Source organism: Anomaloglossus baeobatrachus, chromosome 6, assembly GCF_048569485.1.
Source record: "Anomaloglossus baeobatrachus isolate aAnoBae1 chromosome 6, aAnoBae1.hap1, whole genome shotgun sequence".
NCBI lineage: Eukaryota > Metazoa > Chordata > Amphibia > Anura > Aromobatidae > Anomaloglossus > Anomaloglossus baeobatrachus.
Genome location: NC_134358.1, coordinates 394,519,172 through 394,546,895, shown reverse-complemented (window position 1 = coordinate 394,546,895; position 27,724 = coordinate 394,519,172). Strand labels below are relative to the sequence as shown.

Below are 27,724 nucleotides of genomic sequence, written 5' to 3'. Positions count from 1 at the left end.
ACATCACGGCGGTGACAGGTGAGGGAGCACAGATCACGGGGGTGACAGGTGAGGGAGCACAGATCACGGGGTGACAGGTGAGGGAGCACAGATCACGGGGTGACAGGTGAGGGAGCACAGATCACGGGGTGACAGGTGAGGGAGCACAGATCACGGGGTGACAGGTGAGGGAGCACAGATCACGGGGTGACAGGTGAGGGAGCACAGATCACGGGGTGACAGGTGAGGGAGCACAGATCACGGGGTGACAGGTGAGGGAGCACAGATCATGGGGTGACCGGGGAGGGAGCGCACATCACGGGGTGACAGGGGAGGGAGCGCACATCACGGGGTGACAGGGGAGGGAGCGCACATCACGGCGGTGACAGGGGAGGGAGCACAGATCACGGCGGTGACAGGGGAGGGAGCGCAGATCACGGCGGTGACAGGGGAGGGAGCGCAGATCACGGCGGTGACAGGGGAGGGAGCGCAGATCACGGCGGTGACAGGGGAGGGAGCGCAGATCACGGCGGTGACAGGGGAGGGAGCGCACATCACGGTGGTGACAGGGGAGGGAGCGCACATCACGGTGGTGACAGGGGAGGGAGCGCAGATCACGGCGGTGACAGGGGAGGGAGCGCAGATCACGGCAGTGACAGGGGAGGGAGCGCAGATCACGGCGGTGACAGGGGACGGAGCGCACATCATGGCGGTGACAGGGGAGGGAGCACAGATCACGGCGGTGACAGGGGAGGGAGCACAGATCACGGCGGTGAGGGGACGAGCAGCCGATCACGAGGGAAAGGGGCCGGGCAGCAGATCGGGGGGACCGGTGGCACTGTGGCAGATGGAGGGCGGCGGCGGATCGGGAGGTGTGGGGGTGAGTGTGCGGGCAGCAGATACGAGGGGTGGGGGTGCGGGTGGCAGATCGCGGCGGAAAGCAGCAGCGGCGGCGGATCGGGAGGTGTGGGGGTGAGTGTGCGGGCAGCAGATACGAGGGGTGGGGGTGCGGGTGGCAGATCGCGGCGGCGGGCAGCAGCGGCGGTGGATCGGGAGGTGTGGGGGTGAGTGTGCGGGCAGCAGATACGAGGGGTGGGGGTGCGGGTGGCAGATCGCGGCGGAGGGCAGCAGCGGCGGTGGATCGGGAGGTGTGGGGGTGAGTGTGCGGGCAGCAGATACGAGGGGTGGGGGTGCGGGTGGCAGATCGCGGTGGAGGGCAGCAGCGGCGGCGGATCGGGAGGTCTGGGGGTGAGGGTGCGGCCAGCAGATACGAGGGGTGGCAGATCGCGGCGGCGGATCTGGAGGCCGGTTTCATACAGTGCAATGGCAGCGCGGCAACTTCCGGGTCCCATGCTCCGGTCTCATAACAGCATGGGACCGGAGCTTGTCGCCCTGCCATTGCACTGTGTACACTCACTGTGCTGGCGTGCTGCAGGGACGATGACGGGGGCGGTCACCGGCAACAGGTCCACTGTGATTGGAGAAATCGGTCACAAGGCCGATCTCTCCAATCAGAGCTACTAAAGCTGGGGGAGGGTGATCCAGTGAGGTCACCCAGCTCCAGCCAATGGCCAGTGCTATAGCTGCACTGGCCAGGGCTGGATTTCAATGTTTCAGTCACTTTAAGTGGCTGGAACATTACAGTGGCTGTGATTGGTTGAGCGACGTTCGTCAGCCAATCACAGCCTCCGTAGGTCCGGGGAGGAGGCACCACCCCTTCTGAGTTCAGGTACAGGTCCCCTCCTCCCTGAATCTGCGGTTTATCCTAACTTTTCGCAGTCACCGGAGGCTCCGGTGCCGCGATTACGCCATGACGGAAAGATCCGTCCTTGGTCGTTAAGTCCCAGGGCACCATGACGGATCTTTCCGTCCATGGTCGTGAAGGGGTTAAGAATGGCGTATTTTTGAATGTGCTTGATGCAAATCTAGCTGTGAAGTGTACAACTAGGGCACAAGTGCTGCCACTGAATGGGTGGGTGTGTGTGGGGCACAATTTTTGGAAAAAAAGGGAGACTCCGCTTGGAGTAACCCTTACTTACATTGTTTTTAAAAATGATCCAAGATGAACAGAGCTGGGATCAGGAAAGACTTTGCTACCTACCCCGGTGTCATCCTGGGGACAGTTAATTATGGCGTATTTTTGAATGTGCTTGATGCAAATCAAAACATCCTGTTTGCAACTAGGGCACAAGTGCTGCCACTGATGGGGTGTCTGTGTGGCCCAATTTTTTTAAAAAAGGGAGACTCCGCTTGGAGTAACCCTTACTTACATTGTTTTTAAAAATGATCCAAGAGCTGGGATCAGGAAAGACTTTGCTACCTACCCCGGTGTCATCCTGGGGACGGTTAAGAATGGCGTATTTTTGAATGTGCTTGATGCAAATCTAGCTGTGAAGTGTACAACTAGGGCACAAGTGCTGCCACTGAATGGGTGGGTGTGTGTGGGGCACAATTTTTTGAAAAAAAAGGGAGACTCCGCTTGGAGTAACCCTTGATTGCTGTGTTTTTTTAAAAGGAGCCAAGATGAACAAGTCATGGTTTAGCAAAGACTTTGCTACCTACCCCGGTGTCATCCTGGGGACGGTTAAGGCTGGCGTATTTTTGAATGTGCTTGATGCAAATCTAGCTGTGAAGTGTACAACTGGGGCACAAGTGCTGCCACTGAAGGGGTGGGTGTCTGTGTGGCCCAATTTTTGGAAAAAAGGGAGACTCCGCTTGGAGTCACCTTGCGGTGTGTTACATGATTTTAGAAGGGCGTGCCATGCCTATATCTGTGTCTCGTCCTCTTTTTCCTCGTTACGCTCTTTTGTTTTCGCATGAGAATTTGTTCTTGTCACTTTCCCATGTGTTTGTGTTGTGTTGTGAGTTGTTTATCACCTTTTGGACACCTTTGAGGGTGTTTTCTAGGTGTTTTTATGTGTTTGTGATTGCCTGCCATTGTTTCCTTTGCGGTTCGAGTTCGGTTCGTCAAACGTTCGACGAACCAAACTCGAATGGGACCTCCAATCGGCGAACCGACCTCGAGCCGAACCGCGACCGGTTCGCTCATCTCTAGTAGTGAGTAATTTTTACCCTCTGGTGATTCATGGAATTTTAAACTAGACCCCTCAATTAATCCATCTAATATGTTTTATGTAGTGAACATATTAAAACCATAGGTGCTCCACAGAGTTTTATTCCATTGGGCAGTGAAGAAAGAATAAATATATTTTTTTCACTAAAGTGTTGTTTTAGCACCAAGTTTAAAAAGGCTAATAATAAACAGTGGATTATACAGTTTGTTGTGTAATTTTTTCCTGCGTACACCAATAACCTACATGTAATCTGGAACTACTTGAGAGGTTTAGTGCAAAGCTGAAACGGGACAAAGCGCCATATTATAGTGCAGATATTGGTGAAATGGCTTGCAGGTGCAATGCCAAATTGGCAAAGTACCTGAAGTGCAAGATCAGGGTAAATTCTCCACAAGTGACTCCATTTTAAAAACTGCACCCATCGGTGAATTTATGTAAGGGTACAATGAGCATATTGACAGCACCAGTGTGCCACAAAATGTTATGTTATTGGGCGGTAAAGAAAAAAAATTACATTTTTAACTCTAAATTTTGTTTTAGCCCCAGAATTCTAGTTTTCACAAGAAAAAATATGTATAAATAGGCCATATAGTGTGTTACACAATTTGTTCTGAACTTGACAATACCTCACATGTCAATGTACAGTACTGTTTGGCTACAAGGCAGGGCTCGGGAGGGAAGCAACGCCATTTGACATTTGGAGCGCAGATTTTCCTAGAAAAGATTGGGTTCTCCATTTGCAGAACCTTTAATGGCTAGAACAGTGACTCAATTTTGTGAAATCACACCCCTCTGGGAATTAATCTACGGCAGCAGTAAGGATTTTGTCTCAGGAAAGAACCCATAGCATCAAATACTCTGAATATTGCAGAATGAAACTTTGCAAATTTGTTATATTGTAGTATACAATACATTGTAATGCAAATACATTATGCATGTTTTTTGCCTTTTGAAACATGGCCCCCGTAAATTAAGTAATGGTAAATATGTAGATGTTATAGTATTTTAGGCATACTGTGGTGCTCAGAAAAGAAGGGGCCATTTGGATTTAGGAGCACACATTTTGCTGGATTTCTTTTTTGGGAGTAGCCATAGCGCTTCTCCAGAACCTATTTGCTACCAGTAATATGGAAGCCCCCTATATAACCATAAAAAGATGTTGGACCTGAATGGGCACTTTTTTTTGAGGGTTGAGTTTAAGGCTATTCGTAGCATTTTGGGGTACAGAACATTACAGTTCATATTTAGCCTGTGGTCTTTTGTGAGCACTTACATTAACATTTCCATCTAGATTTCAGAAATACATGATTCAGATGAAAATTATGACTGATCTTTTCAATAATAAGGAATTAGATTTATTCCAGTCTCCATTTGCCCACTTTTCAGTGGTGTCTTTATGTTCAAAGGTTCACAAGACTGTGGTTGACCGCTCTTTTGTGCATGCCTAAAAAGACCACAGGCCATACTGGAGTTTAATTTGACTTCCCTTTTCTTATTACAGACAATTTTTAATTGAGAATTTTGTCTGGATTTTTTTTTTCATAGATTTAAACGTAATCCCTGCTGTAAGCGGTCAGCGTAGAGGACAAGATAAATGTGAGCAGTGCCTCACTGCACTCTTATGGAGGCAAAATGAAGAAATCACCAACAGTTCAAGAATAGGTTTCATTTATTTATTTATTATGCCAATTACCTTTCGGTATAAATGATTGGGCGGCTTTATTCTCCAGGTCAGTACAATGACAGTGATACCAGATTTAATAAGTTTTTTAGGTTTGGCCACTATGACATTAAAAAAATGCTTTTTACAAAATAAAGTTTTTTTGCATCATAATATTTTGAAGGCTATAGTTTTTGTTCTTTTCCCCTGACAGAGTCATGTGAGGTCTAGTTGATTGAGAGATGAGTTGCAGTTTTGATGGTACCCTTTTTGGGCAAATAATATTTTTTAATTCCTTTCCTTTCTGCTTTTTGAGAGACAGAATAAGATAGAAACAGCAATTATTTTTTTTCTTTTACACCATTCACAGTGTCTTAAAAGTAATAAGACAGCTGTGTTCTTCGGTTCAGTTCAATTACAGCGATACGACATTTATATTGTTTTGGGTTTTTTTTAAAATGTTTTGCTGCTTTTAAACAATAAAATCAAGTTTATAGAAATCTATGTTTATGTATCTCTTTAGTCTGACAGCTATAGCTTTTTTTATTTGTTCACTTAAGAAGCTGTATGGGGGCTTGTTTGTAGTGACAAGATGATGTTTTCAGAATGATTATTCCTATTTCAATATGACTTTTTTATTTTGGTTTTATTCCACTTTTTTGGCTGTATGATGAAAAGACATAATATTTGATAAATATATATTTTTTCTCTTTTCATGGTGTTCACTGTAGAGGTAATATAATATGACAGTTTGATAGATCAGATTGTTCCTGAAGTGGCAACACGAAATATGTACCATATTTTTTGCTTTATAAGACGCACCTGATTATAAGACGCACCCCCAAATTTGGTGAAGAAGTAGAGAATTTATTAATAAATGGGGTCCGTCTTATAATGCCAGTGTCCGTCTAACAAATAATATAGGGTATATGTCCCTCATAGCCCCCTCATCCCAAAATTAGCCCCCTTAATCTGGATATGGCCACCTTATATTGAACACGTCCCCCAGTGATGCCACATTTCCCCTATGGCTGGCACACAGGCCCACTCTGGCTGGCACACAGGCCCACTGTGGCTGGCACACAGGCCCACTGTGGCTGGCACACAGGCCCACTCTGGCAGGCAGACAGGCCCACTGTGGCAGGCAGACAGGCCCACTGTGGCAGGCAGACAGGCCCACTGTGCAGGCAGACAGGCCCACTGTGGCTTGCAGACAGGCCCACTGTGGCTGGCAGACAGGCCCACTGTGGCAGGCAGACAGGCCCACTGTGGCAGGCAGACAGGCTCACTGGGGCAGGCAGACAGGCCCACTGTGGCTGGCAGACAGGCCCACTGTGGCAGGCAGATAGGCCCACTGGGGCAGGCAGACAGGCCCACTTGGGCAGGCAGACAGGCCCACTGGGGCAGGCAGACAGGCCCACTGGGGCAGGCAGACATCACCCTCTGTTACATATCGCCCCCATGTTGCTGCTTTTAGTAAAATAAACTCTTTACCTTCTGCAGCAGTGTCCTGTCTGGTGTCTCCCTCCTTGGGGTTGAGCTCCTCCAGTGTCTCCTGCACTTCCTACTTCCTAGTTCTAGTGCAGGTCATGTGATCGGGACAGCAGAGAGAGATATCTCTGCATGCCTAATCACAGCAGCAGGAGGGAGACCGGGCAGACGCTGGAGGAGGTGAGTAAAGAGTTTACTATTTTACTATGGGCAGCAGCACGGGAGGCTATAGCTAACACAAGGGGAGGGGGATCCTGTGCGATCAAAGGTAAGCACAGGCAGATATAATATGTGCAGCTCCCCCAGCCCATCAGCGCGATGCAGTTTCAGCACCACGCTTCTGATGGACAGCGGCGGTGCATATTATATGAGCGGGAGCAGGAGATCAAACGCTGCCGCTCCCAGCTCTCCCTGCCCCCAGCAGCCCCCAGCACCGCTCCAGAGCTGCCCGCACCTCCACTGGACTCTGTATATATATACACCCCCCCCCGTATATTCGGATTATAAGACGCACCCCCTACTTTCCCCCAAAATTTGGGGGAACAAAAGTGTGTCTTATAAAGCGAAAAATACGGAACTTTTTGTTCAATGTTGTTTTAACATAAACATAAGTATTTATTGGCATAATATATATATAAATATTTTTATTTGTTTGTTTTTTTTCTATTTTTCTATTTTATTATCCACTTGTTTTTACGTTTTTACTTAGTCCTTCTATAGGACTTTAACTTTTAGAACTACGATCACTGTTCAATGTATTGCAGTACACATATACTGCAATGCATTAGAACTGTCAGTGTTGCACTGACAAAACACTTTTTAGAGCATGCTCTAGGCATAGCCTAAAAGGTCACCTCAGGTTGCAATGACATCAATTGTCAGTCCGCGATTAAAGTTACAGGGGTGCTGAGAAGGATCAATTTCCCTCTCTTAAGGCCACTTTACAGGCTGCAACGTCACTAGCGATGTCGCTAGCGATCGTTCCTGCCCCCATTATGCGTGCATCCGCATTTTAGATATGTGTGACATCTGTTATTCAACGCTGTACTCACATGGTCGTGTTTTCACACGTACTGTGTGTCCTCTCATGACCCCGCACACACACAGGCATGCCCGTTTTTTCGCCGGTAGCACGGGTGTCACACGGATCGTACACTGATGTGATCCGTGTGATATCAGTGGGACACGTACCAGAGAAAACACAGGTCTTTTTAATAAAAAGATTTTCTATATTTACCTCTCTCCAGCGATGCTGTCTCCGGCTCTGCTGCCTCCATATCCTGACAGCCGCTCATTATACTCACTGAATATTCAATGCCCTATGGAGCTGGAAGTGGAGACAGCCCTGGGGACTTCAGTGCCGGGGACAGCATCGCTGGGTGAGTATACAGTAGAGCGTGTGTGTGAGTTCAGTGTGTATGTTCAGTGTATACATGCATGTGCACTGTGTGTGTGTATGTGATCAGTGTATCCATATGTGTCTGCTTTGTGTGTATATATATATATATATATATATGTGTGTATATGTGCTCAGTGTATACGTGCGTGTGTGTGTGTGTGTGTGTGTGTGTGTGTGTAGTGAGGACCTGGAAGCCGAAACATAGTGGGGACAGCATCGGGGACTCATGACAGTCCCCAATGAACTCTGATGAACCCGTGAAGCTCTAGTGCGGGTGTCGCGGGGGTCATCAGAATGTCATCAGAGTTCATTGGGAACTCCGATGACCTTCTGGATGTCACTGTGCTTGCAGAATACTCCCCTGTCCCTATGGTGCTGTCCTCGGTGGTGCTGTGCCCGGCTTCCAGGTCCTGAGTGCGGTGAATAATCGATGAATGTAATGAGCGGGGGTTAGGAGCGGGAGGCAGCAGAGCCAGAGAAAACAGGTAAGTATGAAAAATCTTTTTATTTCACAAATCTGTGTTTTCTCCGGTACCTTTCACATGTATGCAAACATGGATGTCACACTTGTGACACACGTATGACTATAACCATGCATGTAACTGTTACCTGATTAAACACGGACATCAGAAAGAAAATAAGAATAAGGCTGATTTCATTTTCCCTTATGTTTTTCTTATTTACCCGGGTGGCCAGATTTCGATAGTTACATGGAGCTTCTTGAGAACTCCGGGTCTAGGGTCGGTGCATGGATACTAAATATCCAGTGCGAATACCAAATTTTACTTATAATCATCATTTTGAAGAATTGGTTTACTCCAGCAGCGCAAACCACCTAATATGTTTTATCCAACTGCATCCAATATTTCCTAAAGGAGTAATCTAACAGCCACTGCCCATGGCTGCCCAGCAGCTGTTTTTCTTCATGCCTACATAGTAGTTCTGCCTTTCACAACTCCACCAGGTGAACATTAACCATGCACTTTCCCACTCTCCCTCCATAGAGTATCAAATTATGGTGCACTCTTCCCTATATCTAGATTTGTCCAATTAAAGCACCTAATGAAGTTGTGGTCAGTGCAGTTTGTGATAATGTCCCAGGAGTCTTGGACTTCTGAGCATCTGTTTTCTACCTGATATGTAGCTGTGAGAAGGCTTTTTAGCTGAATTTAACAGCACCAAGTTGGATGTAGCTGATCACTTTCACTTCTGATGTCACTTTTATTTTGGAGACTTTTTTATTGTGACAGATATCCATACATGTATAGGTTAGGCCACATACTTTGTACAATATATGTTATGTATATAACATATTTAGGTGATTACTCAATCCTTTAATATCACATATAAACATCTAAAAACATAAACACTTACCTTATAATGATTAGGGGAATGAAATATACCAAAAAGGACACAATGGTCATGTATGGTTTCCAATAAGACTCATCTGGCCAAAGAGCCCAGCACTGAATTTCTCCATTGGCAAGTTTGTATTTTCCAAATATAATTAAGGTTGGAATTGAGAAAAGGAAAGAAAGCGTCCATGCGACTACAATGAGAACTTTAGCTTGTCTCTCTGTAATAAAAAGAGAAATATTTTATCCATCAACAGATGGCAGCTACATGAATCAGATAAAGAATTCATTATTATCATTATTATTACTTCTAGGTGAGAAATAAAAATTGAATTTTTTTATATATATAAAGCATCGCGCAGCAGCGGGAGGCCAATGCTGACAGTAGAGAGAGATGAGCGCGCATTCTGGCATTGTCGGTGTGTGCGCTTTCATTCCCTCTCCTGTTAGTATGGTTTGTGAACCCGTGTGCAGTGAACACCTGTGCGCACTAAACCCGTGTGATCTCTCGGATCCTGCAATGTGAATGTGTGTAGGGCTGAGGATTCATCACTGACAGCGCTATGTGGAGCGCTGTCAATCATCTCAAGGTAGGAGAACAAAAGATGGTAATTGACATGACATAATGATCCACGAAGCACTTGGCCATGCCAAGGGTCTACTGAAGCCTCATCATTTTCTTTTGTGATAAAACAGTTTTTACATGTACCTGAATCATAAGATCGGTACAAGCATGATTTTCATAGGGGTTAAATGCCCTACATGAATTCATAAAAAGTTTAATGGAAATTTGTCCAAAGCTATTAGCTACTTATTCTGAGAGCAGCGCAATCTAGAGCAAAAGAGCCTAATTACAGCGATGTGTAAGGGGTGTGTGAGACTGTGACCGGGGTTATCTATGACGGCCGGTATGTCTCGCCCCGGTTGTGCTCACTCCATGATAGAAAGTAAATCCACTCTAGGGTTAATGCTGTTTCCCTACAGGCTGAAGGAAGGGTTAAATGGAAACAGGAACGAGGGCAGGTGTGCCGGGTGTGAGGGAGTGAACAGAACTCCCTGAGTTTTCTGCTGGAGAGGCACATGTATATTATTGTGGATTTTTGTTTTGGACATTAAAACCGTGTGCTGTGAACCTTAATGCCTGGATCCCGTGTCTTCTGCGGCGCAGCCGACCACGCTACCTCACAGGTGCTTCACACATAGCGACAGCGACAACGACGTCGCTGTTACGTCACCATTTTCTGTGACGTAACAGCAACCTGGTAAGTCGCTGTTATGATCGCTGCTTAGCTGTCAAACACAGCGACGCAGCAGCGATCATAACTTCGCTACATGTGCAGAGAGCAGGGAGCCGCGCACACTGCTTAGCGCTGGCTCCTTGCTCTCCTAGCTACAGTACACATCGGGTTAATTAACCCGATGTGTACTGCAGCTACATGTGCAGAGAGCCGGAGCCGGCAGCACAGGCAGCGTGAGAGCTGTTTACCCTGGTTACAGCTTACCGCAGCTGCCAGATGCCGGCTCCTGCTCCCTGCTCGCTTCATTCGTCGCTCTCTCACTGTCACACACAGCGATCTGTGCGTCACAGCGGGAGAGCGCCTTTGAAGAAAACGAACCAGGGCTGTGTGTAACGAGCAGCGATCTCGCAGCAGGGGCCAGATCGCTGCTCAGTGTCACACACAGCGAGATCACTAATGAGGACACTGTTGCGTCACCAAAACCGTGCCGTAGCAGCGATTTCGGTAGCGATCTCGCTATGTGTGAAGCACCCCTTACTTACTGGGCTGTGCTTCTAATTTCAATACAATCAGTGTTTTATCAGCAGGAGATTATCTTAGCCTGATTAGGCCTCACATGCATAGCAGTCCAGCAGATTTGTGTAGCCCTATTCCCATCACACAGTGAAAAGGAAAGACATCTCCTTTACCAATAGAGAGCAAAACAAGATAAGTATATTTATAATTGGTGTTAATAATCCTCAAGATAGGTTTCAACATTTCTCTATAGAAAGGCTGGATTAAAGTGCACTTTCAGAAAAGGTGATGTAGATTACCTGTTTGGCCACACTCTCTTTGGCCTTCTTCATGTTTGTATTTCCGGTATGTGTGATGTCTGTTTTCACACTCACTGGAGATACGGACACACGTACACCCATTAAAATCAATGGGTCTGCGCACACATGCGTGTTTTCACATGTACTGTGTGTACGTATGGAGCATACATATGTCCGTGTGCTCCACATGTAGACATGTTCATTTTTCTCTGGTAGCATGGAAGTCACAAGGGCCCCACACTGATGTGCATTGTGTGACATCAGTGTGACACGTTCCGGAGAAAACATATGTCTTTGAAACAAAATGCTTCCGACCCCCACTCATTATGCTCATTGAATATTCACTGTGGACCAGAAGCAGCAGCAGTGCCACAAACACACCTATATCACTGACTGTGCAAAATGGGTCTGTTTTGCACAAACGTGTGAAAGAGGCCTTTAACAAAGATTAGTCTGAAAAGAAAATGCCCTATGTAATTTCGCTGGTGTAACATACCATCTTGATAAAAATTTAAAGTAAGATACATGTAACAGTGCACAGTAAGTTGAATAGTATGTAATATTAAATGGTTTCATCCAACTTTCCCTGTTGTATGTTATCGTTTTCCCAATTCATCAAATGAGTCTCTTTTAGGCTAGGTTCACACGTTGCATTTTTGTTGCTTTTTTTGCTGCATTTTTCATGAGTTTTATGCAAATTAAAAGCTGCATTTTACAGTGAGAGAAAAAGCTGTTAGATTTCAGAAATCTGATGCACACCATTGTTTATTCCTGTCTGACATGGAAAACTGTTGCATTTTTTTAAAGAAACAGCATGTCAATTCTTTCAGCATTTTTGAAGACGTTTTCACCATTAAAAGTAATGAGAAAGTGCAAAAATGCAACTGCTGAAATTTTGCTGCTTTTTTGGTGAAAAAAATTAACTGTATTAAGCATGTACTGTAGACAAAAGACATACCAAGATCGCTGTTGAAAAATGCAACAAAAAAGCAGCAAAAATGCTGCAAAAAAGCAGAAAAACCTGCTGTTTGGAAGCAGCTTTTTACTGCCAAGAGAGCAAGTTTTGGCTACAGAAAAAAATGCAGCAAAAATGCAAGGTGCAAACATAGAATTAGAAAGACCAACTACACGGAAGACTAAACAACTCTATGCAATGCTTAATGAAGGCAGTCATTGGTAGGGTTATTCATCAGAGCAAACACGTCTTTAGCTCTTTAGCAAGTGAGAGAGTTTAACATTTTTGTAATAAGATTTTCTTATCTCCAGTGGATTAAAAAAATCCACATCAAATATTTTTCTTTAAGGTCCTGAAAAGTAATGAAGGAGTTTTTCTTTTCATCCCTCATTAAAGTAAATAAGTTTAAATTCCCTGCGCCTTCCAGTTTCTCAAAGACATTTTAGAAAAACTATTTCAAATATTGACAAAGAAATCTTATCAAAAGATACTATTTGTGTGCTGCCTTTTTATACTGTATGTTTATCAATTTTTACCATGAGAGAATGGTATCTTTAATTAAAGGTATTGGAGGGAGATTCAAATGAGGGATCATTAAAAGCATTGTCAATTACTAGAACAATCCATTCTGATTCCACGTTTCCTCCAAGTAAAATAATAAAGCCTATACTCACCTCCCATACCGGCACCCTTCCAGCGGTGTCTGGGCTCTCCATGTTGTGGCTCATATGGGGTTTTCATGTCAAGCAAGCTCTGCGTCCAATCAGCACTGGCTTCTTTCTCCCACCTTCATACCAAACGAACAATCAACAGGAAGTGAGCGCAGCCACAAAGCTCACTTCCTGTTGATTGATTTGTTTCCTCCAAAGCTGGGAAGAAAGAAGCTAGTGTTGATATGATGCGCAGATTGCATGATGTCACAACCCAATGTGAGCCCGGAAACTGCTGCAATGATAAGATAAAGGAGGTAAGCTTTATATAATAAATAAGGATTTATTATTTTACCTGGGGGAAACATGTGGAATCAGAAGGGGTTGTCCTAGTAGTGGACAACCCCTTTAAATGTGATATTAATAAAGTAAAGATAGCAAATATTGATTATTATGTAAAAATATTTCTTCTTTACAGATAAAATTATCATTAACCAATAGCCATGTTTTGTTTGGTAATATTGGTGTCACACTAGGTACGGGGAAGTACCAAGCGAATGGCGAAAGAGAAAGGAAAACCTGTGTCTATGGAAGGGGGAGATGATAACACCGGACCAAACTTATTGCTGGTCCCAGTCTTACCTCACCACCCTAGATGGGTTTCGCAGCTCTGTGCTAAGCCAGATGCCTGACCCTGGCTGAAATAGGCCCTAAGTAGAAAACAGATGGGATAGCACTAAATCCACCCCTCTAAGCTATAAATAACACACAGGGTAAACACATGGGAAAGTAAACAAAAAACTTATTTCCAGATGACTCAGGGAGAGGAACTACAACAACAATAAAGTTTCTCCAGATGAATAGAAGCCAACTGCTTGCACTGAAGATTTGTTAAGGGTATTAGACCTATCACCAGCACAGAGAAAGTGGGAATGAGGGTATTTAAAGACACAAAGGGAAGTGCTGAAGATAAACAGCTGAAAATGTGAGGAAATCCGTAGGGTCCAAAAGAGAAAGGCATAAACCCCAAGCAGGGAAAAAGGGAAAGTAAGGGAGCATATTATGGCCAAATGCTGCAACCATCTACAGCTGAAAACTACAGGATTGTCTGTCAAGCATGACACAACTGTGACAATTAGCCAGCTGATCAGCTTCATGGTTAGGACCTAAGCCACCTTTTTTCTTATGTTTATATAAAATATTCTTAGCTATCCTGTGAGGTTTTTAAATCCAAATTTAAAGAGGTAATTGTTTCTTAAGTGTTAATATCCAATTTTTGCAAACAATTAAGGTGATAGTACTAAACAGGTTTTGAATTTTGGGAAGGATAATCATTTTATACAAAATAATTTTCCCAAACCAAGTATTATTCGATTTGCTTATTTTATTTTTTTTTCTCCTGTATTTATTTGAAAAAGAGAGATTATTTTCTAGAATTAGGTTTACATGGACTAGGCAGTAGAATACTTTAGTATGTTATATTAGTATCTGCTAATTGAATCTTGAATTCTTTACCCAGCTGGTCTCAATGGTTTGAATTTAGAAAAAAACCCTCAAGATTTTAGACTTCATTGTGTTTATTTTGAAGTATGAAATGAAAGAAAAAGTTTCTAAAATAATAATGATTTCTTGTAGAGTATTTAATGGGTCTGAGAATTTAACTATTGTATTGTAGGCATCGAGACCTATCTGATGTTGACTTTTTGCTGCTGGAATGCCTTTAATTTCACTATTATAGCTAATGGCCTTGACTAGGGGCTCTATAATGATAGTAAACACTAGTGGAGAAAATGGACTACTCTGTTATTTTAAAATATTTTGAAAAATGATTCTTTGTTAAAACAGGGGCAGATAGGAGGGTGTATAATGCCATAATTGACTTAAATATTTGACCCTAAAAATTTGTTTAAAGTTTTCGATATATATTCCCAATTTACTCAGTCAAATGCTTTTCTGCATTGAGTGATAGAAGCACTGATGGCATCTTATTGGTTTTAATGGCTGTTATTAAATTAATCATCCTTTTAGTGCCATCAGATACTGTACAATGTAAAAAACCTACCTGGTCTGACTGAATGCAGATGAAAGAAAATAATTTTTATTGGAGCTCACAACCACTGGGTCTCCAGAAAGGCTACATGTGCACACATCCATTGGACAGTTTTGAACCCAGTAACTTTAAGAGAGCCTTTAAGAGAGCTTTTAAGAGACCCTTATAAAATAAAATAAATAAATAAGCCCTTCAGCCCCTGGGCATTTTGCGTTTTTCCGTTTTGTTTTTTTGCTGCACTTCTTCCGAGAGCCGTAACTTTTTTATTTTTCTGTCAATCTTGCCATATAAGGGCTTGTTTTTTGTGGGACGAGTTGGACTTTTAAATGAAATCATAAGTTTTACCATATAGTGTACTGGAAAACAGCAAAATAATTCCAAGTGCGGAAAAATTGCAACAAATGTGTGATCTCACAATAGTTTTTGGGATATTTCATTCACTGTGTTCACTATATGGTAAAACTTATGTGTCATTGTGATACCTGAGGTCAGTGCGAATTTGTAGATACCAAACATGAATAGGTTTACTTGTACTTAAGGGGTTAAAAAAATTCACAAGCGTGTCCAAAAAAAGTGGCATACGTTTTGCGCCATTTTCCAAAACCCGTAGAGTTCTCATTTTTCTTGATTTATGGCTCAGTGATAGCTTAATTTTTGCATCTCGAGCTGACGTTTCCAATGGTACCATTTCTGCGCAGAGGCTATGTTTTGATCGCCTGTTACTGTATTTTGCGCAAAATTTGTGGCGTCCAAAAAACGTAATTTTGGTGTTTGGAATTTTTTTGCCGCTATGCCGTTTACCATTCAGATTAATTGATTTTAGATTTGATAGATCGGGCATTTCTGAATACCAAATATGTGTATATTTTTTATTATTTTAACCCTTTAATTTTCAATGGGCGGAAAGGGGGTGATTTGAACTTTTAGGTTTTTTTATTTTTTAAAATTTTTTAAAACTTTTTTTAACTTTTTTTTTTATTTTACTAGTCCCCCTAGGGGGCTATAGCGATCAGCAGTCTGATCGCTCTGCCATATCTCCAGATCACAGCTACAGAGCCGAGAACTGCAGATATGGTGCTTTACTTTCAATGACGGCTGTATTCCGGCATTGAGAGGAAGTGACTCATCATGTTAGCTACAGGCGTCATCACATGATCCTGTGCTACCATGGCAACCACCGAAAGTCACGTGATCATGTGACTTGACTTCCGATGGGGGCGGGGTAAGTCACTATAATGGCGGCGTGCATATACATCTCGCTGCCAGATTTTGGCAGGAGATGTAAGGGGTTAATAATCGCGGGTGGAAGCGATTCCACCCGCAACTAGCAGGCACACATGTCAGCTGTTGAAAACAGCTGATATGTGCACGGATTGCCTCGGCCTGCTCACGGCAGGGGGCGGGGATTACCCACACTCGATCCATGACGTACCCAGTACATCATGGGTTGTTAAGGGGTTAACATTCCTGCACTTTCCAGCTGTTAGGACATCTGGAGGATGTGAACTGTTACCGGAGTTCAAAGCCAGTAGGAGTCCTAATGGCTCAGAGCTGCAAGAAAATGAAAGTCTCTCTTAACCCTACAATGTATTAGGCCATTATATCTTTTAGGCCCCGGTGCTTACTTTTTTGCTATTATCTGCAAAATTACTTTAGTTAGAATTTTGAAACTCTAGTATTCCTCAAGTATGTCGTTGTTGGTAATATCCAGTTGTTCATATCATTTTTTGATAGGAAATTTTGTGTAACAATGCTTTTTTTGAGAAAACCTCATATGTATGGAAGAGGGGCCTTTTAGGCCCTTGCTATTTTTATCATGTACTTAGCAGTAGAGTTGAGCGCGGTTCGTGGTTCGTGGTTCTCCAGTTCTAGGTTCGAGTGATTTTTCGGCTGTTCGAGATCGAACTAGAACTCGAGCTTTTTGCTAAAAGCTCGATAGTTCTAGATATGTTCGAGAACGGTTCTAGCAGCAAAAAGCAGGGCTTTTTACAGCTACAGTGTGCAGGAGCCATCGCTGGCAGCCTGCCACAAGCTGGTAACCAAGATAAACATCGGGTATCCAAGCAAAGCGCTTTGGTTAGTAACCCGATGTTTATCTTAGTTACGTGCAGGAAGCCCACACTTTCCCGCTCAGCTCAAGCTCACTCCGCCCCCTCCTGCCTGCGGCATGTACACATACATACACACACACACACACACACACACACACACACACATCCCCCCCCCCCCGCTCGGCTTACCTGCGGTGATGAAGTCCCGCCATCCCGACCTCAGCGCTGTCACTGTCCTCCATGGCCGCCGCTTGTCACATCACCTCTCGCTTCCGACCCGAGACTGACTAGCGGTGACGTCACGGACCTCTCGCGATACTTGCTGTGAAGGCGCCGGTCATTGACCTCAGTGACAGGGGCTGTCAGTGTGCTGGAGATCAGCGCAGGTAATGTACCTCGCTGACAGCAGCACTTGTCATCCCCTGCAGTGACCTGGGCTGACCCATTGATGTTAGCTCAGGTCACTGCACTGCTCTCCCAGCCAATGGGGAACATCCTGCTCTTCATTGACTGGGACAGTGTGGATCGTCATGGCAACCCCTTGGATTACACCAGACCTGGATTTGTTTTTCAATCTAATAAATTGGTTAAAGAGGGAATGTTTTGGGGAGTGTTTTTTCAAATAAAAATGTGTTTGTCGTCTATTTTTTTTTTATTACTGACTGGGTTGGTGATGTCGGGTATCTGATAGACGCCTGACCTCACCAACCCCAGGGCTTGATGCCAGGTGACATTACACATCTGGTATTAACCCCATATATTACCCCGTTTGCCACCGCACCAGGGCGCGGGATGAGCTGGGGCGAAGCACCAGGATTGGCGCATCTAATGGATGCGCCACTTCTGGGGAGGCTGCGGCCTGCTATTTTTAGGCTGGGAAGATTCCAATAACCATGGACCTCCCTAGTCTGAGAATATCAGGCCCCAGCTGTCTGCTTTACCTTGGCTGGTGATCCAATTTTGGGGGACCGCTACGTGTTTTTTATTTTAATTATTTATTTAATTTAAAATAACAGCGTGGGGTGCCCTCAGTTTTGGATTACCAGCCAAGGTGAGGTTGCCAGCTGTGGTCTGCAGGCTGCAGCCGTCTGCTTTACCCTAGCTGGCTACAAAACTAGGGGGAACCCTACGTCATTTTTTTTTTCATTTTTTTGGCTAAATACAAAGCTAAGCACCCCTTAGTGCCACATGAAAGGTACCAAAGGGTGTTCCACTTTTTCTCCATTTTTTTCTCCACTTTTTCTCCACTTTTTCTCCACTTTTTCTCCATTTTTTTCTCCACTTATTCTCCACTTTTTCTCCTCTTCTTCTCCACTTTTTCTCCACTTTTTCTCCTCTTATTCTCCACTTTTTCTCCACTTTTTCTCCACTTTTTCTCCACTTTTTCTCCTCTTATGCTCCACTTTTTCTCCACTTTTTCTCCACTTTTTTCTCCACTTTTTCTCCTCTTATGCTCCACTTTTTCTCCACTTTTTCTCCTCTTATGCTCCACTTTTTCTCCACTTTTTCTCCTCTTATGCTCCACTTTTTCTCCACTTTTTCTCCTCTTAATCTCCACTTTTTCTCCACTTTTTCTCCACTTTTTCTCCACTTTTTCTCCACTTTTTCTCCTCTTATGCTCCACTTTTTCTCCACTTTTTCTCCTCTTATGCTCCACTTTTTCTCCACTTTTTCTCCACTTTTTCTCCTCTTATGCTCCACTTTTTCTCCACTTTTTTCTCCACTTTTTCTCCTCTTATGCTCCACTTTTTCTCCACTTTTTCTCCACTTTTTCTCCACTTTTTCTCCTCTTATGCTCCACTTTTTCTCCACTTTTTTCTCCACTTTTTCTCCTCTTATGCTCCACTTTTTCTCCACTTTTTTCTCCACTTTTTCTCCTCTTATGCTCCACTTTTTCTCCACTTTTTCTCCACTTTTTCTCCACTTTTTCTCCACTTTTTCTCCACTTTTTCTCCTCTTATGCTCCACCTTTTCTCCACTTTTTCTCCTCTTATGCTCCACTTTTTCTCCACTTTTTCTCCACTTTTTTCTCCACTTTTTTCTCCACTTTTTCTCCACTTTTTCTCCTCTTATGCTCCACTTTTTCTCCACTTTTTCTCAACTTTTTCTCCAGTTTTTCTCCACTTTTTTCTCCACTTTTTCTCCTCTTATGCTCCACTTTTTCTCCTCTTATGCTCCACTTTTTCTCTACTTTTTCTCCACTTTTTCTCCTCTTATGCTCCACTTTTTCTCCACTTTTTTCTCCACTTTTTCTCCACTTTTTCTCCTCTTATGCTCCACTTTTTCTCCTCTTATGCTCCACTTTTTCTCCACTTTTTCTCCTCTTAATCTCCACTTTTTCTCCTCTTATGCTCCACTTTTTCTCCACTTTTTCTCCACTTTTTCTCCACTTTTTCTCCTCTTATGCTCCACTTTTTCTCCACTTTTTCTCCACTTTTTTCTCCACTTTTTTCTCCACTTTTTCTCCACTTTTTCTCCTCTTATGCTCCACTTTTTCTCCACTTTTTCTCCACTTTTTCTCCACTTTTTTCTCCACTTTTTCTCCAGTTTTTCTCCACTTTTTTCTCCACTTTTTCTCCTCTTATGCTCCATTTTTTCTCCTCTTATGCTCCACTTTTTCTCTACTTTTTCTCCTCTTAATCTCCACTTTTTCTCCTCTTATGCTCCACTTTTTCTCCTCTTATGCTCCACTTTTTCTCCACTTTTTTCTCCACTTTTTCTCCACTTTTTCTCCTCTTATGCTCCACTTTTTCTTCTCTTATGCTCCACTTTTTCTCCACTTTTTCTCCTCTTAATCTCCACTTTTTCTCCTCTTATGCTCCACTTTTTCTCCACTTTTTCTCCACTTTTTCTCCACTTTTTCTCCACTTTTTTCTCCACTTTTTCTCCTCTTATGCTCCACTTTTTCTCCACTTTTTCTCCACTTTTTCTCCACTTTTTTCTCCACTTTTTCTCCACTTTTTCTCCTCTTATGCTCCACTTTCTCTCCACTTTTTCTCCACATTTTCTCCACTTTTTTCTCCACTTTTTCTCCAGTTTTTCTCCACTTTTTTCTCCACTTTTTCTCCTCTTATGCTCCACTTTTTCTCCTCTTATGCTCCACTTTTTCTCTACTTTTTCTCCTCTTAATCTCCACTTTTTCTCCTCTTATGCTCCACTTTTTCTCCACTTTTTCTCCACTTTTTCTCCTCTTATGCTCCACTTTTTCTCCACTTTTTTCTCCACTTTTTCTCCACTTTTTCTCCTCTTATGCTCCACTTTTTCTCCTCTTATGCTCCACTTTTTCTCCACTTTTTCTCCTCTTAATCTCCACTTTTTCTCCTCTTATGCTCCACTTTTTCTCCACTTTTTCTCCACTTTTTCTCCACTTTTTCTCCACTTTTTTCTCCAGTTTTTCTCCTCTTATGCTCCACTTTTTCTCCACTTTTTCTCCACTTTTTTCTCCACTTTTTCTCCACTTTTTCTCCTCTTATGCTCCACTTTCTCTCCACTTTTTCTCCACTTTTTCTCCACTTTTTTCTCCACTTTTTCTCCAGTTTTTCTTCACTTTTTTCTCCACTTTTTCTCCTCTTATGCTCCACTTTTTCTCCTTTTATGCTCCACTTTTTCTCTACTTTTTCTCCTCTTAATCTCCACTTTTTCTCCTCTTATGCTCCACTTTTTCTCCACTTTTTCTCCACTTTTTCTCCAGTTTTTCTCCACTTTTTTCTCCACTTTTTCTCCTCTTATGCTCCACTTTTTCTCCTCTTATGCTCCACTTTTTCTCTACTTTTTCTCCTCTTAATCTCCACTTTTTCTCCTCTTATGCTCCACTTTTTCTCCACTTTTTCTCCACTTTTTCTCCACTTTTTCTCCACTTTTTCTCCTCTTATGCTCCACTTTTTCTCCACTTTTTCTCCACTTTTTCTCCACTTTTTTCTCCACTTTTTCTCCTCTTATGCTCCACTTTTTCTCCACTTTTTCTCCACTTTTTCTCCACTTTTTTCTCCACTTTTTTCTCCACTTTTTCTCCACTTTTTCTCCTCTTATGCTCCACTTTTTCTCCACTTTTTCTCCACTTTTTCTCCACTTTTTTCTCCACTTTTTCTCCACTTTTTCTCCACTTTTTTCTCCACTTTTTCTCCTCTTATGCTCCACTTTTTCTCCACTTTTTTCTCCACTTTTTCTCCACTTTTTCTCCTCTTATGCTCCACTTTTTCTCCACTTTTTCTCCACTTTTTTCTCCACTTTTTCTCCTCTTATGCTCCACTTTTTCTCCACTTTTTCTCCACTTTTTTCTCCACTTTTTTCTCCACTTTTTCTCCACTTTTTCTCCTCCTATGCTCCACTTTTTCTCCACTTTTTCTCCACTTTTTCTCACCTTTTTCTCCACTTTTTTCTCCACTTTTTCTCCTCTTATGCTCCACTTTTTCTCCACTTTTTCTCCACTTTTTCTCCACTTTTTTCTCCACTTTTTTTCTCCACTTTTTCTCCACTTTTTCTCCTCTTATGCTCCACTTTTTCTCCACTTTTTCTCCACTTTTTCTCCACTTTTTTCTCCACTTTTTCTCCTCTTATGCTCCACTTTTTCTCCACTTTTTTCTCCACTTTTTCTCCACTTTTTCTCCGTTCTTTTTCTATGGTCAGTCTACCCATTAGCTCTGCCATGCATACTGTAGCTCTACACCTACTGCACATGTTACTTTATGATTGACATCTCTTTCGTACCAGAGCTGTCTAAGCCTACTCTGACCCCATATTTGTCATTACTATATTGTCCTTGTACTGTATTATGACATTTGTATCATGTGTTTCATTTCTTGCTGTGTTGCAATTTTTTTGCTGCATCCCAATTGTACCTCTACATTGTTCGAGTTTATGTTATTGTTCTCTCACTCTTATGTGATACTGATTATTGTCATTTTTCATGATTACATGCAGATAAGTCCAATCTGACGAAGGCTCAGGCCGAAACGTCATTTGTAACTTGTTTTGGACAAAAACATATATGCTTATGAAAAAAAAATTTTCTTAATACGGACCAATAAAGAGTGATTTTGCATTACTATCCATTGTGACTTACTGACTTAGTCTGGGAGATATAGAGTGCCGAGGTTACTCACTAATTTTATCTATTATTACCTCTGAGCACCTATATACCAGTGAGCAGAGCTTCCTCTACAGTAGTTCTCCTGATTAGGCATGCCCTTACCTCATGAGCAGGGCATTGCAGCTTTGGTAGCAACCATTACGACATGGACTCTGCTGCTGTGGACCCGGGGAGAGTGAGTGCAGATTCATTGCACCCACACTCCTCACATGAAGGGTCCGCACTCCTAGAAAATGGGGGATACGTTCCCTGAGTGTCTCCCCCCCATATTCTAGATGGTCCAGAGTCGTCGTGGGACCCCTTTATTTTTTTTCTTACAATAAATTGGTGAAAGAGGAAATGTTTTGGGGACTGTTTTTTCAAATAAATTTCTTTTGTCGATTTTTTGTTTTTGTTAGTACTGACAGTTTATGATGTTGGGTATCTAATAGACGCCATGACATCACAAACTGCTGGGCTTGATCTCAGGTGACTTTACAGCTAGTATCAACCCGATTTATTACCTCGTTTGCCACTGCACCAGGGCACGGGATGAGCTGGGGTGAAGCGCCAGGATTGGCGCATCTAGTTGATGCGCCACGTCTGGGGTGCCTGCGGCCTGCTATTTTTAGGCTGTGAAGGCCCAATAACTATGGACCTTCCCACCCTGAGAATACCAGACCACAGTTGTCCGCTTTACCTTGGCTGGTGATCCAATTTGGGGGGGACCCTACTTTTATTGTGTAATTATTAATATTTATAAAATAATTATAAAAAAGAGCCTGAGGGGACCTCCACATTGGATCCCCAACCACGGTAAAGCTGCCAGCTGTGGTTTTCAGGCTACAGCCGTCTGCTTTACCCTAGCTGGCTATCAAAAATGGGGGGACCCAACGTAATTTTTTTTTTTTAACTATTTTTTAAATAGAAAAAATTAATGGGCTTCCCTGTATTTTGATTGCCAACCAAGGTAACGGCAGGCAGATGGGCGTGGCAACCCATAGCTGTCTGCTTTATCTGCGCTGAGAATCAAAAATACCGCGGAGCGCTACGTCATTTTTTTAAAGATTTATTTTTACAGCACTGTGATGTCCAGCAATCAAAATACAGGGAAGCCCATTTTATTTTTAGTTATTTAAATAAATAATTAAAAAAAATATATATGGGCTCCCGCTGCATTTTTTGTATTGCTAGCTAAGGGTAATCCAAGCAGCTACTGGCTGCTAACCCCCACTGCTTGGTGTTACCTTCACTGGCAATGGAAAATCCAGGGAAGCATTTTTTATTTTTTTTGCCAAAAAACTACAAAAAAGGACGTGAGCTTCGCCATATTTTTGTATGCTAGCCAGGTATAGCAGGCAGGTGCTGGAAGAGTTGGATACAGCGCCAGAAGATGGCGCTTCTATGAAAATGCCATTTTCTGAGGTGGCTGCAGACTGCAATTCGCAGCAGTGGGGCCCAGAAAGCTCAGGCCAACCGGTGGTGCGGATTCCAATCCCCAGCTGCCTAGTTGCACCTGGCTGGACACAAAAATGGGGCAAAGCCTACGTCATTTGTTTTCTAATTATTTCATGAAATTCATGAAATAATATAAAAAGGGCTTCCCTTTATTTTTGGTTCCCAGCCGGGTACAAATAGGCAACTGGGGGTTGGGGGCAGCCGTACCTGCCTGCTGTACCTGGCTAGCATACAAAAATATGGCGAAGCCCACATAATTTTTTCAGGGGGCAAAAAACTTCTGCATACAGTCCTGGATGGAGTATGCTGAGCCTTGTAGTTCTGCAGCTGCTGTCTGTCTGTATGGAGAAGAGCAGACAGCAGCTGCAGAACTACAAGGCTCAGCATACTCCATCCAGGACTGTATGCAGAAGTTTTTTGCCCACCAAAAAAATGACGTGGGCTTCGCCATATTTTTGTATGCTAGCCAGGTACAGCAGGCAGCCACGGGCTGCCTCCAACCCCCAGTTGCCTATTTGTACCCGGCTGGGAACCAAAAATATAGGGAAGCCCGTTTTTTTTAATTATTTCACTTATTTCATGAAATAATTAAAAAACAAATGACGTGGGCTTCGCCCTATTTTTGTGTCCAGCCGGGTACAACTAGGCAGCTGGGGATTGGAATCCGCAGCACAGGTTAGCCCGAGGTTTGTGGGCGCCTCTGCTGCGGATTTCAGTCCGCAGCCGTCCCAGAAAATGGCGCTCTCATAGAAGCGCCATCATCTGGCGCTGTATCCAACTCTTCCAACAGCCCTGGAGCCGGGTGGCTTGTTGGGTAATCATGAGTTAATACTGGCTTTGTTTTACCAGCCAGTATTAAGCCAGAGATTCTTAATGTCAGGCACGTTTGACCCGGCCATTAAGAATCTCCAATAAAGGGTTAAAAAAACACCACACAGAGAAAAAATACTTTAATAGAAATAAATACACAGACACATTAGAGACTCCATCTTTATTACCCCTGTCAGCCCTCCACGATCCTGCTCTTCTGTCTGCTTTCTTTCTAGTGTAGTAGTAGTGACGATTGTAGTGAGGGGCATCACTTGGGGCTGGGGAACCTCCATCCTCACTACAATGCTCACTACAATCGGGAAGCAGCGTGCAGCCTTCACTCTGTGAGTGATCAGTGCTGGCTGCTAGCGGTAACGCTGACAGACGCGTTACCATAGCAACGGTGCTCTCGGAGCCGCGGTTAGCGGTGACGTCACCGCTAACTGCGTTGCTATGGCAACGGTGATCTCCGTTAATGACCGGCTGTGTCAGCCGGTCCCTAACGGAACGGGGAGTCGACCGTGTGCTAGAGCATGTCGCCGGTACACGGCGATACACATATGTGCACCGTGTACCGGAGAGATGCACTCGCAGGTCCTACATGACGTGTCATAGTCATGTGACCAGTCTGTAGCCAATGAGATAATAGCCACGTGACTGGTCACATGGCTATTTTGACGTCACGATAGGTCCTGCTTCTCTGCTGGCAGTGCAGGTCACCGGGAGGATTCAGCGATCATCGGATGGAATAGCGGCAGGAGACAGAGTGCAGAAGGGATCGCGAGGACCGGTAAGTGTTATGGCAATGTTTATTAACTGTTTGTGTACATTTATCATGCATTTTTATGTGTTTGTGATTGCCTCCCATTCTAGCCTATACGTTCGAGTTCGGTTCGTCGAACGTTCGACGAACCGAACTCGAACGGGACCCCCGTTCGGCGAACCGACCTCGAGCCGAACCGCGACCGGTTCGCTCATCTCTACTTAGCAGTGTTTGTGTCTCAAGTTACTTTATTTGTAGTCAGGGTTGCCGGTGGAGGGGCTGGAGTGTGGATCATGCCATTTGAGGAGGTCATGATTTTTGGAGGGAGTGATAAGGCCATGACACCATCTCAGGTTCTTCTGAACACAGTAATGAGCTGTGTAGAGAGTACTGGTATCTTGCAAAGCGTAGAAGGAAAAATCCGTTATATTACTCATTACCATGCATCATGATTGCAGTATTGACAGCAGAGAAATCATCCTGCATTACAATAAAACTAAAAGAGGTGTAGACAAAATGGATGAAATGGTGGGAGAATATTCATGCAAGAGGCAAAGAAGACATTGGCCTGTAGTAATTTTTTCAAATATGCTTGATGTAGTAGCCCTGAATTAATTCATTATTTATACAGAAACTTATCCAGAATTCCATGCAAGGAGCAAGGACAGGAGACGCCAATTCTTGAAGAACCTTTGCCATGAACTAGTAATGCCTCACATGATGGAGCAAGGCAACATGAAATGCTTGCCAAAGCAGACTAAAGAAGCAATGAAATGGTGTGGTGTACAGTTTTAGGATATTCCAGGACCAGGAGAAAGAAAACAAAGCGCTGTTTTATTTTTTCAAGAAACTTAGGGGTATTTTGCACACTACGATATCGCAGGTGCGATGTCGGTGGGGTCAAATCGAAAGTGACACACATCCGGCGTCGATGTCATAGTGTGTAAATCCTTTATGATACGATTAACGAGCGCAAAAGCGTCATAATCGTATCATCGGTGTAGTGTCCGACATTTCTATAATGTAGCTGCAGCGACTTTACAATGTTGTTCCTCATTCCTGCGGCAGAACACATTGCTGTGTGAGAAGCCGAAGGAGCGAGAAACATCTCCTACCTGCGTCACCGCGGCTCACACCGGCTATGCAGAAGGACGGAGGTGGGCGGGATGTGTACATCCTGCTCATCTCCACCCCTCCGCTTTTATTGGCCGCCTGCTGTGTGACGTCGCTGTGATGCCGCACGACCCGCCCCCTTAGTAAGGAGGCGGTTCGCCGGCCAGACCGACGTCGCAGGGCAGGTGAGTGCATGTGAAGCTGCCGTAGCGATAATGTTCGCTACAACATCAATCAGAAGATATCGTTGCTGCGACGGGGCGGGGACTATCGCGCTCGGCATCGCAAGCATCGGCTTGTGATGTCGTAGTGTGCAAAGTACCCTTTAGAGAGGAAAACTGAGCGATATTGTACCATTTGTGGGGAAAATGTCTGTAAAGAACATTCTTCAGAAAGATGTGAAAATTGTTTGCAAGACCAATAAAATTGAAAAGAAAAGGTTAAAAAAGAAATGTAGCTGCAGCTAGTTTACTCTAGATTTATATACCTTTGTGTTTTTTCACATCTTTGTTTGAAATTTGGAAAAAAAAATGTTTTTTGGTGTTTTCTGCAAAAAATTATAATTAAAATGTTGTGAATTATTCATATCTTATTTTGCAATTTTAAAATAAACTTGTAAAAGTTATTTATGTGCGTTTCTCCATAGCATTTGCACAGGGGCCTAAAAGGCCCCCGTTACATAAAAGTGGAGATTTGTGACGTCACGCATGCTAGGGTTAAAGGCTCCCTTAAGTTATCAGGTTGAAAGCTGCCATGAGACCCGATTGTTGTGAGCACTGCTAACCTAAAAGTGCCGTGAAGTCTTAAGGCTGCTTTACACCAGGCAATCTATCGTGCGATAGATCGTCGGGGTCACGGTTTTTGTGACGCACATCCGGCATCGCTGGCGATGCCGGCCTGTGTGACACCTCCTAGCGACGCAGTATCGCTCACAAATCGTGAGTCGGGTACTGCTCGTTAGGTTCCATAAAATCGTTTAATTTAGTTGACCATCGTTTCCGTGGTAGCACACGCCGCTCCGTGTGACACCACGGGAACAATGAGCAGCTCACCTGCCTCCCACGGCCGCCGCCGTCTCTATGTGGAAGGAAGGAGGTGGGCGGGATGTTTACGTCCCGCTCATCTCCGCCCCTCCGCTTCTATTGGCCCACGGCCGTGTGACGTCGCTGTGACGCCGAACGTCCCTCCCACTCCAGGAAGTGGACGTTCGCCGCCCACAGCGAGGTCGCACGAGAGGTAAGTATGTGTGACGGGGGTTACTAACTTTGTGCGACACGGGCAGCGATTTGCCCGTGACGCAAAAAGGACGGGGGCGGGTACGATCGATTGTGAAATCGCACAATCGGTCGTACCGTGTAAAGCAGGCTTTAGGCTGTGTCCACGGTAGAATGTTGCTGCGGATTTTTCTGCATGAAAATCTGCACCTTATTTTTGCCACGGATTTGCCGCGGATTTACCGCAGATTTTCCGAAAATCTGCAGCAGCGGCACTTCCAAGCCATTTTAATGGCATTTTGGAAATGCTGTGTCCATGCTGCGGATTTTTCTGCGGCGGATTTGCCGCGGATTTTGATCCGGAAAAATCTGCAGCATTTCAATTATTGTTGGGGATTTTGGGTTGCGGCAATTCCGTGGTAAATTCGCGGTAAATCCGCGGCAAAAATAAGGTGCGGATTTGCCGCGAAAGTCGCGGATTTTCATGCAGAAAAATCCGCAGCAACATTCTACCGTGGACACATAGCCTTAAAGGTTTCTGGGCCTCACAGCTGCTGGAACACCTGGTGGTTGTGAGCTGC

General features: G+C 44.0%; 1 protein-coding gene across 1 annotated transcript in view; it reads right to left on the bottom strand.

Annotated features, from left to right (window-relative positions):
• Positions 1-27,724, bottom strand: part of NPSR1 (neuropeptide S receptor 1) — a 1,037,222-nt gene that overhangs the window by 489,567 nt on the left and 519,931 nt on the right. Inside the window, exon 5 of the mRNA XM_075316580.1 lies at positions 8,978-9,179. Within this exon, the coding sequence (XP_075172695.1) occupies positions 8,978-9,179 (202 nt within the window). The remainder of the gene's footprint in view (positions 1-8,977; positions 9,180-27,724) is intronic.